Consider the following 19500-nt stretch of genomic DNA (forward strand, 5'->3'; position numbering starts at 1 on the left):
GAGCTCTGGTGCCTACCAAGGCGAGATCTTTATGGAGGTTTAGAGATTAATGGGTTTCAGAGCCAGCATGGCTGGTCCGGTCCTGCCCCCACCCCCAGCCCAGCCTAGGTCACCCCCTGAGGGAGAGAGGGGTCAGATCCTTCTCCCCCAGACATAGCACCGATCTGGACAGGCCATCTCTTGATGAAACGATGAGAAGTGCCTTCCAAAAAGGGGAGTGAATTGGGTGCAGAGAGAGAGGCTTTCTCCTGTGGGAGACCAAGAAGAGCACCATCGTAGAAAGAAATCTGGAGAAGGGCGGGGACAATGGGTGGCAGAGAACTGAGGAGTCCAGGCCTCCTCCCCACCCCGCGATATGTAGATTGGGCTGTGCGTGTGCCTGTGCGGCTGGGGAAGTCTCCTGGATTGTGAGGGAGCCCTGGGTTCCCCAGATACTTGGAGTTAAGTTAAGGTAAGTATATGTCTGGAGGACTGAGGTGGGGAGTGGAGGGGGGGGTCTGGGAGAGAAAATTTTTAGAGATATGAGACTGAGAACAGAGAGGTCCATTAGCCCAAGGACCTGGGGGGTCAGGATCTGGAATGGGAAGGCTTAAGACAGAGAGTAGTAATTGGAGCTAGTTGAGTTGGGTGGGAAGCCCAGAATAGAATTAGGAGGGTGGGGTCTGAAATCAAAGAGTTAGAGGTCTTAAGATTTGGAACCAGAGGAATCTACAGGGCAAGGTCCAGATTCTAAAATCAGCTGAGTTCTAGAACCACAAGAATGTGGATCTGAAATCAGAGGCAGATGGGAGGCTGTGAGATCTAGAAGTAGAGATAAAGAATAAAGACTAGAATTTGAGAAAATCAGAAGACCAAGTTCTAGAACCAGAGGGATTTGGGCGAGCTTAATCCTAGAACCCAAAGCTGAGAGCTATAAGGTCTAGAACCAGAAAAGTTCATAAAGCAAGGTCTGTAATCAGAAGTTGTTTGAAGGCTGAGTTCCAGGTGCAGGGTAATTTAGAGTCATAAAATGTGGAATACGAGAGAATTGGAGATTTTAAGGTCTAGAACCAAGGGAATTTCTAGGATGAGGTCTGAAATCAGAAGACATTTAAAGCCAGTTTCTAGGACCAGAGAAGAGAGAGAGACTCAGATCTGGAATCAGAGTCTTGTAAATTTCAAGATGTAGAGGTTTATATATAGTCCAGAACCAATAAAGAACCAATAAATCTCTGCCTCATGGTAGAGATCATGAGGACTAGAGTGAAGGAGAACTGGAATGTGGTGTCTAGTTCAGAAAGTACTAATTATAAGCTCAAGACATAAAACTCATATCTTCCTTTTGATGGGAAAAGCAAGTCTCAAGTCTAGAGTTGAAAAGGAACAAGCTGGGCATCATGAATCAAAATGATCTAGACGTTACAGATCCTGGATTTGGAAAGAAATGCATCGAAGATCAGGCAGAGTAGCACCAATTGAGAGCTTGGGGTTGTGAGGTACAACATCAGAGGAAATCTTTGGTCTTAAGAGCTGGAATCAGCAGGAGTGGAAGCATGTGCCATTGGGAACAAGGGAGGAGTGTGGGAGGAGCTCTAGAACCAGAGGAAGGCGGAGAGTGAGTTCTAGAAGCAGAGGATTCTGGTGGTCCTGGGCCAGAGGGGGTTGGAAGTTGTGAGCCTTAGAACCAGACAGCTTTGGAGACTGTGAAGAAGAAAGAGTTGGAAAGTGTGAACTCCAGAATGAGAAAAAGCTGAAGACTGGGAGATCTGGAATCCCAGTGGTTTGGAAGATAGAAGAGCTAAGGCAGACCACACTGGGCATCGTGCAGTCTGGAACCAGAGATGGATGGGGGTGGGGCACACCATCTAGAACCAGAGAAGGCCTGAAGTTTGTGGTCTAGAACCAGAGAATGTTGAAGGTTGTACAGTCTAGAACCAGAGGAGGCTGGGAGTGGCACAGTCTAGAACCACAGAGGGTCAAAAGCTGAGTGTGGACTAGAACCAGAAAGCATTGGAGCTTGTATGGTCTGGAAGCAGAGGCTGGAGGCTACATCAGTGACAGGAAAACCAGCGTTGGAGTTGGTGTCCAGATCAGGCTAGAACCAGCTGGCAGTCCAGAGTGGAGGTGTGGGCAGAGCTAGGTGGCTGCTTGGGAAACTAAGGGCTCAATGAGAAGTCATGGGGCGTGGAGGAGGGGGTGGTTAGGCAGTTAGGCCTGGCCCAGAGGCCCCCCTTCCCCATTGACACCTATGATGAGGCGGGGAGATCAGAGTCCCACATTCTTATAGACAGACCCCATGCAATTTGTAGCAATTAAAAACATACCATGAAAACAACAAAAATAAGAGTGAAAGAAAGGTGGATAGAAACATGAATATGATTATCAATACACCCCAAAGCCCAGAAATACAGATCTGAACCCCAACCTCCCCCACCCCTAATTACCGAAAATAAAGCCGAGAGAGTTGAAGAAAAGGATGAGGTAACCAGGATTGAGAACCTCAAGGGAAGTCCTGAGTGAAGCAGGAGGGGGCCAGGGACCCCCTCCCAGAGGTCACTGAGCTGAGACCACCCCCAGAGCGCCCCCAAATGGTGGGGGGCAGAAGGGTGGGGGCTGAGGTAGGCCCAGGGCGGGCGGGGTCACCGAGAGGAGAGAGGGAACCCTTCTCTGGGCACCGCCATCCTGTGCGTTGGCTGCCGGCTTGGAGTATGGTTGACATCCTTTCTTGGGGAGGAGAAAGGAGATGAGAGGAGCACCTGACTCAGTTGGCCTGGGCCAAGTCTGCTGCTAGCTGAAAGTGGCTCCTGGGCTGGGCCGCATCCTCGTCCTGGTAGAGAGAGAGCAGGGAGGGGCCCGGGCCTGTGGGGGAAGATGGAGGGAAAACCAATGGGGAGTTATCACCCCAACCCGTCTTCCCTCCCAGACAGTTAAAAGCCTGACCGCTGGGACTTCCCTGGTGGTCCGGTGGTTAAGAATCCGCTTTCCAATGTAGAGGACCCGGGTTCCACGCCTGGTCAGGGAACTTAGATCCTGCATGCTGCTCAGTGCAGCCAAAAAAAATAAAATGGCAACCTCCCCCCCAACCGCCAAACTCCTTTCCGCCTGCATGCACTATTTTCCCCCAGTGGCACTGGTTTTCATTATTTCTTTGCTCTGGACTGACTCTCTCACTAGAATGTCAGCTCTATGAGGGCAGGGAGTTCTGCCTATTTCGCTTCCAAGTATGTCTCCAGCTCCTCGGACAGCTCCTGGCACTTACTGTGTGTTCAGTGACTATTTGTTACATGTATAAAGGAAAAGAATGAATTGAGGGACAGTGACCGTGGCTGAAACGGAGGATGTGGTGCAGAGTGTCGTCTGAGATGAGGGAGCAGTCAGACCCCACGGAGACTAGAGTCCAAGCTGAGGGCCTACCTCTTTCTGAAGGGCACTAGGGAGCCTTGGAAGAGCTTTGAGCAGAGGAAGACCAGGGTCAGATTCGTGCTCTGGAAAGCTCCCTCTGGCTGACGCCTAGCGGTTTCAGGTGGAGTTGACAGTGATGCTGAGAGCCACACAGACACAGCAGCTTGTCCCGCTCTGCGGGGGGGCTCTGAAAACAGCATCCCCGCAAGGGCGAGCTTTCTCAAGTGTTTCTTATGAAACCAGTCTCGGCAGCATCTCTACAAGTCCTCAAAACATCTCCTTAAAGTGTGAACTCTTACAATAGGCCCTCACAGAGGGGCTTCCCAGGTGGCGCTAGTGGTTAAGAACCCGCCTGCCAAAGCAGGAGGTAGGTTTGATCCCTGGGTTGGGAAGATGCCCTGGAGGAGGAAATGGTGATCCACTCCAGTGTTCTTGCCTGGGAAATCCCAGGGACAGAGGAGCCTGGCAGGCTACAGTCCATGGGGTTGCAGAGTCGGACACGACTGAGCGGCTGAGCACACAGTCACTAACAGAGGCGGGAAACGGGGACTCTAGAAGCAGAAACCATCTCCCAAGGCCACAGCTGGGAATGACCAAGGCGCAATCAGACAAGGGCTTTGGGAGACCTGGGCTCCGCTTCCACCTCAGGGGGCAGCTCTGGCCAGTCCCTGTCTCCCTCAGGGCTGCTTCTTTCCTCCCATGGTGCCCCCCCAACCCCCAAGAAAGTGGGAGGGGCTGTCTGTTTCCACATGTGCAGGCACTGACACCCCATCACCACCCTCAGGATCACCCCACCTTCTCTCAGCCATCTAAGGCACCTCTCACGGGAGACAGGGACCCAGGGCCCGTCTACCCAGGTTGCTACTCACCCAGGGGCTCATTCAGTTCCAGGAGGTGGGTGCTGGGATCCTGCCGGCTCCCTGGGGCTGGTCCTCCCGTCAGAAGGAAGCTCTAGGGGACAGACACAAAGCCACTGTCATTATCATCATATCCAAGGAGGTGGGATGGTGCAGTGCTTAAGGGCACCGTGGGGCTCAGTGGCCACTTATCAGCTCTGTGACCTTGGGTGAGCTGCTGTCCCAGACATGCTCTGCAGCTCCTTCCAGAGCCTTGTTCTTCCCTTCTCCTGGTCCCCAGCAAGCTACCCTGCTCCCATGGACTCCACCTAGGTGCAGCCTTGCTGCTCCTTGTTTGGGTTTTTTTGCTCCTTGCTTTCCCTTGGGTTTCATGTGATGGGAGATACCAGCAGGCGGGAGGAGGAAGACCAGGGGTAGTTGATCTTTTAGCTGCTTCCCTGCTGGCTTATCATGGGTTGACTGTGTCCCTCCACTGAAGGTTTCAGCTCTTACAAGGTGGACCCTACCCTCTCAAGGATTGGGTCACCAACCCCTTGCCTTGTGCCTTCAGGCTAGAGGTGGTGTTGCTAATCCCAGGGTCTTGCCCCCACCTTTACCCACAGTCCTGTTACTAAATTCTCCTTAATACCCCATTTGAGCATGCTCTCTGTGTCCTGTCCAGACTCTGACTGATAGAGTTGTTTAACCTCTTGAGTGTAAATGTGATTAATAATAATTGGGAATTCCCTGGTGGTCCAGTGCGCTTTCATTGCTGAGGGCCCAGATTCAATCCCCGGTCAGGGAACTAAGATCCCACAAGCTGCCTGGCATGGCCAAAAACAAGTAAATTTAAAGAAAAAAATTTAAAATAATTATTACTATTCAAGAGTGGCTGTAGGGATTGAATAATTTACTCATGCTAGGCATTTAGTGCAGTCAGCATCTGGCACATGGTAGATACTCAATAAGTAAGAAACTGTTGATATTATCAGCCTTTATCAACCTGATATTATACCCTCATGTTCAAACAGCTCTGTTCAGACTGAGAATTCAGGCTTTTGTTTGGTTGGTTTTTATATGACCATTTATCAATAGCCCACTAAGGAGCAGCTAAGGGCCTGATTTCATTGCATCTCATGCCAGTCCTATGGAACGTAACTATCCCCACTCTGCAGATGAGGAGACTGAGGCTCAGAGTGGTGACAACACCCACACACCCAAGATGTCAGAGTTATTAGGTGACAGACCTGGGATTTGAACCCAAATCAGTCTGACTCTGGTGTCTGTACTCTTATTAAAGCTACGCTAATAATCCAAGGCCAGGACAGTGCTAGATTTGCTGGTGGGTGGGGGGGGAAGAGGAAGGAGGAGTGGTTCCCATGGGAGATGAGGTTTCCTACAGATATTCACCCTTGTCATTTCTCCCCTTACTCTGCTTATTTTTATCTTCTTAGCACTTAAAACACCAACTTACATCTATTTGCAAAGCCCTTTCATACCTATTTGCCTGAGCCAGCAGATCAAGGTCCTGCCCTTGACGGGATGACTGACCATCCCCTGCCCCTCTTGTTTTTCCATCTCTGAAAACAGTAGCTTTAAGCCTCTCTAGTTCTGAGGGCCAGAGAATCCCACGCAACCCCACACATACCAGGCTGAGGGGAGGCAACAGGAAGTTTTCGGGTTCTAGGCTGGGGGATCGTTTGGGGGGCCTGATGCCCAGGAACTCCACCTTCTCTGCCTCGTCTTCTGAGCTCGGGACCAGGGCCCTGGAGGGAGACAGGCAAGAATCTCAGGGCCCAGCAAACCTGGGCAGGTGTGGGCCCCAATATGCGCAAGTGAGGAGCATCCATTCACTCCCTCAAGCACCCGTTTATTCCTTTACTCATACACTCACCAGTCCATTCGTTCGTCTGTCAATACAACTTCCCGTTCATCTATCCAATGACCCATGACTCACCCACATACCTGTACAGCCTCCATCCATCTGACCTTCCATTCATCCACCTATCCATCCATCCACCTACTATACTCACTCATTTTCTCCCTCTCTCATTTCACAAATCCTTGTTAGGTACCCACTGTATCCAGCTCCAGGCTGAGAGTCTTGGAAAATAATGAGATGTATCCATGAAAGCCTCGTAAGAATAGTTACGAGACCATCCTGGAGACTAATGGGCTCATGCCTGCAACTTGGAGAGCAGAGACTTGAGTATTAATAATAGTGACCTAGGGGGCTTCCGGGGTGTCTCAGTGGTTAAGAACCCACCTGCCAGTGCAGGAGGCATGGGTTCAATCCCTGGTTCGGGAAGATCCCACATGCTGCAGAGCAGCTAAGCCTGTGCACCACGACTATTGAGCCTGCACTCCAGGGCTCGGCAGCGGCAACGACTGAAACCCAAATGCCTAGCGTCGGGGCTCCACAGCAAGAGAGGCCACCCCAGTGAGGTGACCAAGCACCTCAATAAGAGTAGCCCCTGTTGTCTGCAGCTAGAGAAAAGCCCAGGCATCAGTGAAGACCCAGCACAGCCAAAAATAAAATTGTTACAGAAAAATAATGGTCTAACATCTCTGAAAGGGGGACACGGAGCCTCTGAAATTATACGTGAAATCTTGTGTCGGTACGTGTATGTGTCAAGTTTCTTGGGAAGAGTTCGTGCCTTGCAGCAGATTCTCAGAGGTGTTTAGGAAACTTGGTTCTGGACAGTTTCTCTGACACCATGGCAGTGTCCTCTTCACTGTGACAAAAACTATCACTAGGCCAGAAATAAATACATCCTAAAGGAGAGGTTGGCTGGTAGGATATGGATAAACAATAAGAACCGTGGAGGGAGCTCCAGAAGGAGGGCACAGCCCAGACAAAGACATAAAGATGGAAACAAACATGGCAAGTGCTGGGGACACCAAGGGCCTGGCTGGAACAGAGGTCAGGATAGGAGGAACAAGGAGGGATGAGGCTGAAAGTAGGGGGCAGGAGAAAGATGGGGTCAGGGACCTTCTCTCTACCTCCCTTTTATCTGCCCCGGCCAGAGACTGAACCCACGCCCTCGGCAGTGAAAGCACAGAATCCTAACCACTGGACTGCCAGCGAGTTCCCTCTACACTGCCTTTGTATCCCTGCTCAACTGCGGCTCACCTCTTCCGAGCCCCAACCATGGGGGAGGATGCTGTGGGGTCCCCTCTGGAAGGGCTGGAGCAACTCAGCCGGGGGTCACTCCCCCAGCGGGGCAGCAGGGAAGTCTCAGGGGTTGGGGGTGACATGCCGTGGAAGCTCCGAGCACGGGGCCGGGGGACAGCCCCTGGAGGTCTGTGGTAGGCCCTGGGTAGCTGCTCGCTGGAGTTGAGCTGAAAGTCATCATCCATGGAGATGTAGGGGGCCAGCATCTCCAAATCCAGAGCATCGACGTCCTGCAGAGGGCAGGAGGGAGTTAAGAGCGTGAGCTTTGGCCTTGGGTGGACCTGGGCTGGAGTCCCAGCTCCACCACTTGTGTGCCTGAGGTCAAGGGTCTGAGCCTCAGTTTCCTCATCTGTAAAATGAGCAGAAGGACTCTGTGGTAGCCAGTTGCCAAGATGGCCCCCAAGGATCCTCACCTCTTAGTATTTAGGCCCTAGTTTAGTCCCCAGCTACTGTGTCCAGTCAATCCTAAAAGACATCAACCCTGAATATCCACTGGAAGGACAGATGCTGAAGCTCCAACACTTTGGCCACCCAATGCGAAGAGCCAGCTTATTGGAAAAGACCCTGATGCTGGAAAAGATTGAAGGCAGGAGAAGGGGACAACAGAGAATGAAATGGTTGGATGACATCACCAACTCAGTGGACGTGAGTTGGAGCAAACTCTGGGAAATAGGCAGCCTGGCGTACTGCAGTCCATGGGGTCACAAAGAGTCAGACACAACTTGGTGACTGAACAACAACGAAAACCTTAGGAAGACAAAAGGTGGGGTCTAGAATATCCTTAGTCTGATGAAAGGCACTCTAGAGTTTAAGGATGTACCTCGCAGGTCTTCTCAATCAAACAATAGAACTTCTATTAAACTTCAGAGCCCTGTCACTCAGCCATCTCAACAGAAGCCTGAAGTAGAGAAGGGTTTATCTCAGAGATTAGTGGGTATGGCTTTTGTCTAGTGGAATGAACCCCAAAGACATGAACAGAAGCATTGGCAGCTTGGACTGAAAGGGAAAAGGATGGTACAAAATGAAAAGGGAACTTTGGACCATCAAAACTCTCCAAGGAGAAAGCAGGTTATAAAAACCACTCAGCTGCAAACACAGGCTACCTTTTTCTGAAAACGGAAGGATGACAGAGTGAATTGCCAAGAGCCCAAAGGGTGGAGCCAAGAACCATGGAGAAAAACTACTGGGAAATAGTAGGAATGAGTTCTGATCCGGGAACTTTATTATTTTTTTTAATTGAAGGATAATTGGTTTACAATATTGTGTTGGTTTCTGCCATATATCAGCATGACGAGGGACTTTTGATATTTGCCCAAATGGATTTCAAAACTGCTCTGGATCAGTGATCCAAGTGCTCTCCTTCCCCCTACTTTTTTGAATAGGAATATTTTGGCAGTTACTCTACGCCTGTCCCATCATTGGATGTTGGGAATGTGGATGGCAGACAACTTGTCTCTTTAGTTCAGAGGCCAGCAGATTGAGAGGAACTGTATTTGAGGTGCTCAGCCACACCCAGACCTGACTTGGGTGATGAGATTCTGGAATTAAAGTTGATGTTGTAATGGGAAGAGACTTTGGGGGGCTTTGGGAGGGGTGAGTGTACCTTGTGTGAGGGAGAGACATGAATCATTGGCGGTCCCAAGGATCACTGCCTTCTGGCGCTCCCACTTGTTTGTGACTGCCTTCCACACTGTGCCGCGGTTGGTCTGTCTGACCAACACAACACAGCAGAAGTGATGGGGTGTCACTGCTGAGGTTAGCATATAAATGACCGCATCTTCTGTCTTGGGTTCACTCTGTCTCTCGGATTACTTGCCTCAGGGGAAGCCAGCTGGCGTGCTGTGAGGATGCTTAGGCAGCGTCTGTACAGGCCCACATTGGTGAGGAACTGAGGCCTCCAGCCAAAGCCATGAGGGCCTGCAGCCTGCCAGCAACCATGTGCCTGAATTTGGAAGTGGATCCTCTAGCCCCACACGACTGTAGCCCTGACAGAACCTGATTTCAACCTTATGAAAGACTCAGACAAAACCATCCAGCTAAGCTGCTTCCAGATTTCTAATTCTCAGAAACTGTGCAAAGTAATGAATGTTTGCTTTAAGGTACTGAGTTTTGGGGTAACGTGTTACACAGGGATAGATGCTAATACATCATGCCACTGTCATTTATCTCTCCAGACCACCAGTCATCCAAACACTTTCCATCTACCATCCATCCAACAGTCTATCTATCCGCAACCCATCCATCCATCCGGATACCTAAGCACTACCCATCCATCTCTCTACTACCCATCCATCTCTCTCCCACCTAGTGAATTTAGTGATCCATCTATCTATTCATTAACCACTCCACCATCCCTCTCTAAAGCTTAGATACGTCACCTAGAACCCAGAGGTAAAGACTGCTCCTTCCATGCCAGCCCTTACCTGAGCGATATCTAGATCTGTCTCCGCTGTCTGCAAGTCTTTCCCAGAGGCCAAGACTTTGTGTGCATTCTCCACGTCCACAAGGAGTTCATCTGGGAGATCAGCCTGTGGGGACAGGGTAGAGACTCAAGGATATCTTGGGCCTGGGACATGTTGGCAGTAAGGCAGTCTAAACATTTGAGCTCAGGCTAGAAGTGAGGGTCAGTTGTCAGACAGCTGGGACACCAAGTGAGTCAAACAGCAAAGGTGAGTTTCTGAACCTGGGTGTGCAAAAGTCTGAGTGCCTGGGTGTAGATTGACAGAGCACACATTGGAGGTTCAAAAGACTGAAGTCTGAGGCCAAGATACTTGGGCCCTGGCGGGTTAAAGATCTTGGAGTCTGGGGGGAAACAATGCCGAGTCCAGTTGTCCCAAGGGTAAGGGTGAGGTCAAAGGTCACAGTCTGTTTCTCTGGTGGAGAGAAGATATTTTGGGGGGTCATGAAGGTGGGGATAAGGAAAGTCAAGACTAGATAATATGGACCCCTGAGTCAAAGGTCAGCTTTCTGGACTCTTAAGTAAAAACAGTAACCATTATGGTCTGTTGAAGTCTTTACTAAGTGCTTGTCATGAATGATATCACTGAACCCTTGCCATAACCAATGAGGTGGCTACGCGCTACTATCCTAATTTTACAGGTGAGGAAACCGAGGCCCCGCTTGTCCAGGGTAACACAGCTCTACGTGGCAGAATCAGGGTTTGAATCCAGGTTCGAGTAATCTAAAACATCAGGCATTCTTGTCTCTGTGAGGTCAAAACTCAGAGAACCCAGGACTTCCCTAGCAGTGCAGTGGTCAAGACTCTGCTTCCACTACAGGGGGTGCAGGTTTGAGCCCTGGTCAGGGAACTAGATCGCACTTGCCATGTGGTGCGGCCACAAAGTAAAAAGTAAAAAAAAAAAATTCAGATGTTTAGTCACAAGCAATGAGGGGTTACCCCTGCCAGTCCCAGACATCCTACATTTTGATCCAGATAACAGTTGAAAGAATCTGGAATCTAGATCTTGAAGGAACCCCAACTCCATCTCATCCCCAACCTTTCCACTCCATAGAGGGAGAAACTGATCCCAGAGAAAAGCAAGGTTCAAGCCAAAGACCCAAAAGCCTGGATCCTGAGGGCTGAAGTGGAGGGAATGCTTACCGGAAGAGGACTCTGGGGGCGCCGTGTGGCTGGAGGTGCACTGGGGGTAGCAGCTACTGAAGTCCCGTCCAGGATTGGTGCCAGGAGGCGACGTAGGTCAGGGCTACAGAACCGACGGGGGTCAGCGGCCAGGGCGGCCTCACTCAGGGCAGGGGGGTGCAGGAAAGCCAGGATCCGGGGGCCAGAGGCGTCTGCAGAACACATCAAGATGGGTAGGACGCAGGAGGGCCACTCAGGGCTGAGGGCAGAGCCCTCTGCCCACCTCCGGGAGCAGAGCTGATGATGTAATCAGTATGGACCCCATTCACAGTGTTGGGAGCTGAGTGCTGGAGAAGACCTGCTGGGCCAGGTGCCATCCCTTCAGTCACCCTGAAGGGTCCTAGGGGAGTGGGGGCACACAGTAGACAGGGACAGTAGCAACTGCCCAGTGATGGGGACGTGTTTTAATATTTCAGATTGACACAGCTGGACTGGGGCACAAAACACCTGATTCTCCAGTAGCACAAAACAGCCTTTGGCCATTTGGCTCTGGTGGAGGGAGGGTGAGTGGGCATGTTGGGGGAGGAAGCTGGACACCCTCAAGGAGGTTCTAAGGACCCTGGAGATCAAGATGTGGTCCCGAGCCAGGTCTAAGTCAGAAACAGAAAGGGTGTGGGTGACCTCATACCACACCCAGGAGCATGGGTTGCTAGCAACCCTTTGCAGATGGTGAAGCCCTAAAGAACAGTCAGGGAGGGAAACTCATTTTTCCAGGATTGGACGGGAAGGGCAATGCTATTAAGCAGGAGAGAAGGAAGAGGTAAAAAGAAGCCAGATGTGGAAGGGTCTAGATTATTGGAAGCCAAAGTATAGTGAAGTGGGAGCAGGGAACAAATTGAAAGTGGGGACAGTTGGGAGTCACAGCAGGATTCAGAGCACAGGATGACAAGACAAGCAATACAGGAGAAAAGGGAGGGTAGAAGAGAGAAGAGCATTCTGGGCAAAGGAAGCTGCACGTGCAAAGGCCCTGAGGCAGGAAAGAGTCTATTCTGTTCCCAGAGCACTAAGGAAGCTGGTGTGGTTAAGAGAGTGAGTGAGAAGGGGAAGGAGGCAGGAGGCAGGTCACACGGGGCCAAGCAGGTCAGATGAAGGCACTTGGGCTTTCTCCCGAGCATCCTGGGGACACAACCCCACCCAGCCCCAGCCGGGCCCCATACCAAGTCTGTCCCCAGGATTAGGGGCATCCTTCTGAGAGGGGCTGCCCCGCTGAACGTGTCTGCGAGAGTGTTGCTCTGTTTGCTCCAGGGACAGCACCACTTCGGTCTCTTCCACTCGGCTGGGGTACAGGGCAGAAAGGGGAGTGGGAGTCAGAGAGGGTGCCTGGCCCCACCCCTAGGCAGTCCCTTCCTAGTGATGTCCTGTTACAGGAGGCCATCTCGTCCAGGGGTGGGAGGGCATTGTACAGAAAATAATTTGCCATGCTGACTTGTTTTAAAGATTTAAATTTTGTTGACTGCTTTTTTTTTATTATATTAAGAATAGCATTGAAAAGAAAGTTAAGGGTGTCTTCCCAAATTCCCTCTGTGGAAGGAAAGGCAGGAAAAAAAGAGTTGGCATTTAGCACAGCCTGGGAAGAGAGAAAGGGAAGAGAGACTGAGGGGCCATGAGCAGCAGAGAACAGGGAGGCTGAAAGGCATGAGAACTAAATACTCTATAGACATTTACTTATAAACGCATTCTTATAAATGTATTGATGAAGACTATGTATGTACCATGTTCTTATGTTACCAAATATGAAGAATTTATAGGGATATATTTTTATGAATAAGATTTTATTTAGGAAGCTTCTATTCATAGACATTTGCCACATTCAAAGGAACGAATTTATAAATATATGCTTCTGTCCCTCGTGTCTTCCTGCCGCCCCCTCCCTCCCCAGTCTCTAGCTGCAGAAGCAATCCAAATGTTCCCTCTGCAAACTGGCTTCTGGATAATGGGGCCCAGGGTGGAGGACCAGACCGTTATTTGCATCTCATTTGCATAACACTCTCTAGGATGGAGTGTGGGTGGTCCTTCCACCAGCTTTTCCAGAAGCTGGGACCCTGCCCCATCCTCACCCACCCCTTCTGGGCTGGAAACATCCCAATTGAGGCTGGATCCAAAGCTGTCCCACCCCTCTAGAAAAACAGAGGCTCATACAGTCCCATGTACACACACTCCGTACTCACAGGCACAGACAGGAACCTTCGTATACCCCCAGGTGTATTCCTGGTCAGGTAGGCACACATACTCTACACTGGGGCTAACACATGTGCCTACATGCCACACGGAATGCACATATTCATTCCTTCCAGACCTTTCCTTGTTCATGCTCAGTCGCTCAGTTATGTCCAGCTCTCTGTGATCCCATGGGCTGGAGCCCACCAGGTTCCTCTGTCCATGGGATTTCCCAGGCAAGAATACTGGAGTGGGTTGCCATTTCCTACTCCAGGGGCTCTTTCCAATCCAGGGATTGGACCCACGTCTCTTACACCTCTTGCACTGGCAGGTGGATTCTTTACCACTGTGCCACCTCAGAAGCCCTTTCCTAGACAACCAGAAATACTTAGTGGTTAAGAGCAAGGGCTCTGCAGCCAGCAGCCTGGGATTCAGATTCCATCTCTACCACGTACAAGCTGTGTGACCTTGAGCCTATGGCTGAACCTCTCTGGGCCTCATTTTCCTCTTCTATAAAGTGGGGATAATAATAGTACCTCCTCCCCAAGTTGTCGTGAGTCCTAAATAAGTTAGTATATGTCAAATGCATAGAACTGTGGCACAGGATGAGCTCTATATACTTGCCATCATTGTTTATTGAGCAATTACTATGTGCCAGGCACTGGAGTTTCAACAGTGAACAAGACAGACAAGACTTCCAGCTCTCATGGTGGGAAATGCTAGTGGGAAAAGACAGACCTTAAGTAAAAGACATTATTTGTTGGCAAATGTATCTATGTCATTGTTGTTATGTAGTTGCTAAGTCACGTCTGACTCTTGGTGACCCCATGGACTGTAGCTTGCTAGCCTCCTCCGTCCATAGGATTTCCCAGGCAAGAATACTGGAGAAGGTTGCCATTTCCTTCTCCAGGGGATTTTCCTGACCCAGGGATCAAACCTGCATCTCCTGCATCGGCAAGTGGATTCTTTACCACTGAGTCACCAGGGAAGCCCTATCTATGTAATTACAAAATGTATTATACACCTTTCCAGTAAACAAAGCGCTTGAAACATGGCTGGTTGGAACTGAGATGTATCGTCGAGAAGTGGCTTCCCCAGTGGCTCAGCCGTAAAGAATCTGCATGCAGTGCAATCTCTGGGTCGGGAAGATACCCTGGAGAAGGAAATGGCAACCCGCTCCAGTCTTCTTGGCTGGAGAATCCCACGGACAGAGGAACCTGGCAGGCTACAGTCCATGGGATGGCAAAGAGTCGGACATGACTGAAGTGACTAAGCAGGTCAGTGTAAAACACACCCCAGAGACTTACTTTCCTGATGGTCTAGCAGCTAGGAATCCATATTCCCAATGCAGGGAGCCTGAGTTAGATCCCTGGTAAGGGGATTAGATCCCACATACTGCAACTAAATATCCCACATGCCCCAGTGAAGATCAAAGAGCTCTCATGCCACCTGGGAGCAGCCAAATAAATAAATAAAATACTAAAAATAATAAAACAGAACACACACTAGATTGAAAAATTGAGTATGAAAAAAGAATCTAAAAGTCTCAATAATTTTTAGGGGACTTCCCTGATAGTCCAGTGGTTAAGACTCCTAACTTCCAGAGATTTTACTGTAGGGCGCTTGGGTTTGATCCCTGATACAGGAACTGAGATCCCACATCCCACTCAGCATGGCCAAGAAATCTTTACAACTTCTTAAGTAATAATTTTTAATATCAATTACATGTTGAAATGATATTTTTGTATGCATTAGAATATGTACACATGTACCTATAACATAATGTACAATAATTTAATAGTCTGTTATTTATTACATTAATCCATATAGTCAAAGCTATGGTTTTTCCAGCAGTCATGTATGGATGTGACAGTTGGACCATAAAGAAGGCTAAGTGCCAAAGAACTGATGCTTCTGAACTGTGGTGTTGTAGAAGACTATTGAGAGTCCCTTGGACAGCAATATCAAACCAGTCAGTCCTAAAGGAAATCAACCCTGAATATTCCTTGGAAGGACTGATGCTGAAGCTGAAGCTCCAATACTTTGGACACCTGATGTGAAGAGCCGACTCATTGGAAAAGACTCTGATGTTTGGAAAGACTGAAGACAAAAGGAGAAGGGTCCTCCAGACCTGCTTGGGTCAAAACTCAGCTAACTGTGTGACATCGGGCAAAGGACTTCCTCTCTGTGGTCTTCAGTTTTCCCTCCTCCAAAATAGGGATCAAGGAACTTCCTTGGTGGTCCAGTGGTTAAGAATCTGCTTTCCAATGTAGAGGATACGGGTTCAATCCCTAGTCAGGGAACTAAGATCCCCCATGCCTCAGGGCAACTAAGCCCACACTGCCACAACTAGAGAGCGTGCTTGCAGCAAACGACTGAGCCCAGGCACGCTGGAGCCCATCCGCCACAACTAGAAACTCACACACCGGAACGAAGACCCTGCATATGAACCAAGAGCTGATGCAGCCAAAAATAAATAAATGATCTGTTAAAACGGGGATCCAAATAACGGCTATACCTCATGGGCTTCTTGTGAGCACAAAGCCCACGGTGTAGAATGCTGTAAGTGCCCCGAGCAACTGAGTTTTATTTTTATGGAGCAGGTGCTACTGGCAATGGAAGGAGGCTCAGGTGTGGAAGAGGAAGGATGGAGTCTACAAAGTGTCAGCTCTCAAGCAGGCACAGAGACCCACGCAGCTGCATGCCACACAATATTCATACTCGGTGCTTCTCATCTCACAGTTAACCTCCTTTCAAATCAGAATCTTTGAATAACTTGTAGCCTTGAGAAGAATCAGAGCAAAGGAGAGGGGACCTCACTGTTACTGAGTAACCTCCTATTCATGCTTCATCCACTTTCTGCCAGTAAAACTGAACTCCCCAGGCCTGCTCTTTGCTTAGAAGGTGAAAGATTGAAATTCCAGGGCCTGGCCATCCAATGGCAAGTCTTCATAATGAATAAAAGGAGCTTCCAGAAGAGATAGGAGGGCAGGTCCCCTCTCCTTTGCTCTGATTCTTCTCAAGGCTGCAAGTTTTTCAAAGATTCTGATTTGAAAGGAGGTTGATGGGAGAGCAGTTCAAAGATGACCAGGCTTGTTTTCCTGTGTATGAAGACTTGCATAAATATTCCTGTTACCAACCTCTGTTTTCTAATACAATCTCTTCTTGATCAAAAAGACCCTGGGAGGGACTTCCCAGGTGGTCCAGGGGCTAAGACTCCATGCTCCCCATGCAGGGGGCCCCGGTTTGACCCCGGTTGGGGAACCAGATCCTGCATGCTGCAACTAAGAGTTCATATGCCACAACTAAAATTTGGCTCAGCCAATTAAATTAAAAAAAAAAAAAGACCCAAGGAAACTCCTATGGTTTTAGAAATGAATGCCATGTCCTGGGAGACAGACTTCAAAGAAAAGCTGTAATTCTCTGTCTTGGGTGATAATTAGCTGCCCTTGTCACATGTTGTCATGGTGAAAAACTTCTAAGATGCAGGATGGAAGGGGGGAGGAGCCTATGCTTTACCACTACATGCTCATTAGAATGGTTCCGATGAAGACAGAGGAAATCAACCCTGAATATTCACTGGAAGGATTGACGCTGAAGCTCCAATACTCTGGCCACATGATGCAAAGAGCTGACTCACTGGAAAAGACCCTGATGCTGGGAAAGATTGAAGGCAAAAGGAGAAGGGGGTGGCAGAAGGTGAGATGGTTAGACACCATCACCAAATCAATGGACATGAATCCGAGCAAACTCTGGGAAATAGTGAAGGACAGGGGAGCCTGGCTTGCTGCAGTCCACGTGGTTGCAAAGTGGGACACAGCAACTGAACATCAATGAAGACAAAAACAGACAATATAAAATGCTGGCAAGGATACGGAGGACTAGAACCCTCACACAGTGCTGATGGGAATACAAAAGGGCACAGCCGCCTTAGAGGGCAGTTTGTCAATTTCTTCTGAAGTTAAGCATACACCGATCATACGGCCCATCCATTCCATTCCGAGGTGTTGATCCAAGAGGAATGAAAACATACAACCTCACAATATCATGGATGAGAATGTTTCCTTTTCTCATAATCACCCCAAATAGTCAACAGTTCAAATGTCCTCTAACTGAAGAATGGATAAACCGTGGTCCATACATATTCTTAGCATAGATTACCTAGCATCAAAAAGGAACTGATGGATACACACAACATAAATTTAAAATCTATTAGGCTAAGTGAAAGAAACCAGGCTCAAAGACTACATACTATAGAATTTCGTGTACATGACATTCTAGAAAAGGCAGAATTCTAGGGTCAGAGATTAGATCACTTGTGCCCAGAGACCACTAGGGGGTGGGCTGAGGTTCACTATATAAGAATTCTGGGGGTGATGAAACTACTCTATAGCTTTTTTTATGTTTTGACCTTGCTGTGAAACTTGTGGGACCTTAGTTCCCCAACCAGGTATTGAACCCTGGCCCCAGCAGTGAAAGTCAAGAAAGAAGCCAAGTCCTCACCATTGGGCTGCCAGGAAATTCCCTACTCTATAGCCCGACTGTGGTTGTGGTTACACAATTCTGTGCATTTGTCAAAACTCACAAAACCACATACAAAAAAAGAGTGAATCTTCTCATATAAATTACATGTCAGTTTTTTAAAAGGCCCTATGATTCAGCTGTCTTATAACTTGAAAATAGTCTTTTTCATTTAAATTACCAGCACACACTCATATATTTGTGTCTACATGAAGATGCCTGTGTGTCATCAGTCACACGTGTTCTACATACATGTGCACACTTCCTCTCACATGTGTGCACGTGCACATGCACACATGAACATATACACACATACCTGTTCATACATATGCAGACCAGACCCATGCACACAGACATCCCACCTCCTTCCCGCTTACCTGATCAGGAAGTGGACGCAGACGATACTCTCAGATTGGGGACCCCGGCCCCCTGACACCACTGTGGCCTGGGTCTGGGTCCACAGGTAGCCACCACTCCGGGCCAGGAAGCGGTACTGCCCCGTTACTGCCTGGCCCTTGCTCAGCACTGGGGAGGGGTATGGGGAGGGGTTAGGGAAACTGAGGAGAGAAGGCAATGGGGCGGGGCATGGGGTATGAAGGGTCAGGGAAGAGAATGTTCCCTGGGGCTTGGGGAGCGCGGAGCTGGTGTTGGCTGGCGCCATGCAGCACCGGAAATGGAACCTGAACACATACACGTTTGGATGCTCTGGCCGACTGCATCCGAGTCCAGCGCATGGATGTACTCGTAGGCAGAACAGCCAATCAGGTCGTCGGGGCTGTAGCCGGCAACCTCCGCGATCCTGAAGTGGGTGCAGTGGAGCCTAGGTCAGTTCAACTGGCTGAGGTGGAGGGTGGGTGAAAGGAAGGAGAGAGGGGATACGGGGCTGAAGCCAGCAAGACAGAGAGACAGGCTTGTAACAGAGAGAAAGGGAGAGCAAAGAATAGGAAGAGGAGTGTGGCAGGCTAAATAATGGCCCCTGAAGATGTCTCCGTCCTAATTCCCTGAACCTGTGAACACACTACCTTCTACGGCAAAAGGGATTTTGTAGATGTGATGAAGTTAACGATCTTGAGATGGAGAGATGATCCTGGATCCCCTGGGTGGGTCCAGTGTAATCACGGGAGTCCTTACAAGAGGGGGGAACCACACGGTCAGAGTGAGAACAGAAGATGGGAATGATGGAGGCGGAGGCGGAAGTGATGTGCTTTGAGGTGGAGCGAGGGACCATAAGCCAAGGGATGTAGGGGGTCCCCAGAAGCTTCTATGGCAAGGAAACGGATTCTTCCCTGGAGCCTCTGGAAAGAACACAGCCCTTGATTTTCATTTCATAAGACTCTTCTCAGACTTGTCACCTCCAGAACTCTGAGATAGAGAATATATGTTGTTCTGAGCCACTAGGTATGTGGTAACAGGATACAGCAGCCACAGGAAATTAAACAGCAGAGGAGCGTGCGTGCGTGAGGAGCGTGCATGTGTGCGTGCTCAGGCGCTTCAGTCCTGTACGACTGTTTGCAACCCTGTTGGTTGTAGCCCACCAGGCTCCTCTGTTCATGGGATTTTTCAGGCAAGAATACTGGAGTGAGTTGCCATGCCCTCCTGGAGGGGATCTTCCTGACCCAGGGATCGAACCCGCAGCCCTGCATTGCAGGTGGATTCTCTACCCACTGAGCCACCTGGAAAGCCCGAATAGGGGAGGAGAGAGAAGGTAAAAATGGGGAGAGCGATGAAAAGAAAGACAAAAGAGAACGTGAAAGAAATAGGAGAGGGGTAGAGAAAGGAAGAAAGAACAT

The 19500-nt window shown here is 49.4% G+C and overlaps 1 protein-coding gene across 4 annotated transcripts in view; it reads right to left on the reverse strand.

Annotated features, from left to right (window-relative positions):
- Positions 1–4: 4 nt before the first annotated feature.
- Positions 5–19500, reverse strand: part of HIF3A (hypoxia inducible factor 3 subunit alpha) — a 31450-nt gene continuing 11954 nt past the window's right edge. For 3 of the 4 annotated variants that reach the window (XM_040252475.1, XM_040252474.1, XM_040252477.1), the window contains 9 exons: positions 18403–18509; positions 18088–18235; positions 12190–12308; positions 10994–11184; positions 9816–9920; positions 7351–7622; positions 5866–5983; positions 4251–4332; positions 5–2838 (listed from right to left, as the gene is read on the reverse strand). In XM_040252475.1, the coding sequence (XP_040108409.1) occupies positions 2741–2838; positions 4251–4332; positions 5866–5983; positions 7351–7622; positions 9816–9920; positions 10994–11184; positions 12190–12308; positions 18088–18235; positions 18403–18509 (1240 nt within the window). In that variant the 3' untranslated portion in view covers positions 5–2740. The remainder of the gene's footprint in view (positions 2839–4250; positions 4333–5865; positions 5984–7350; positions 7623–9815; positions 9921–10993; positions 11185–12189; positions 12309–18087; positions 18236–18402; positions 18510–19500) is intronic. The other variant, XM_040252476.1, reaches the window with a different exon arrangement.

The sequence above is a fragment of the Oryx dammah genome, unplaced genomic scaffold (assembly GCF_014754425.2).
Source record: "Oryx dammah isolate SB20612 unplaced genomic scaffold, SCBI_Odam_1.1 HiC_scaffold_13, whole genome shotgun sequence".
NCBI lineage: Eukaryota > Metazoa > Chordata > Mammalia > Artiodactyla > Bovidae > Oryx > Oryx dammah.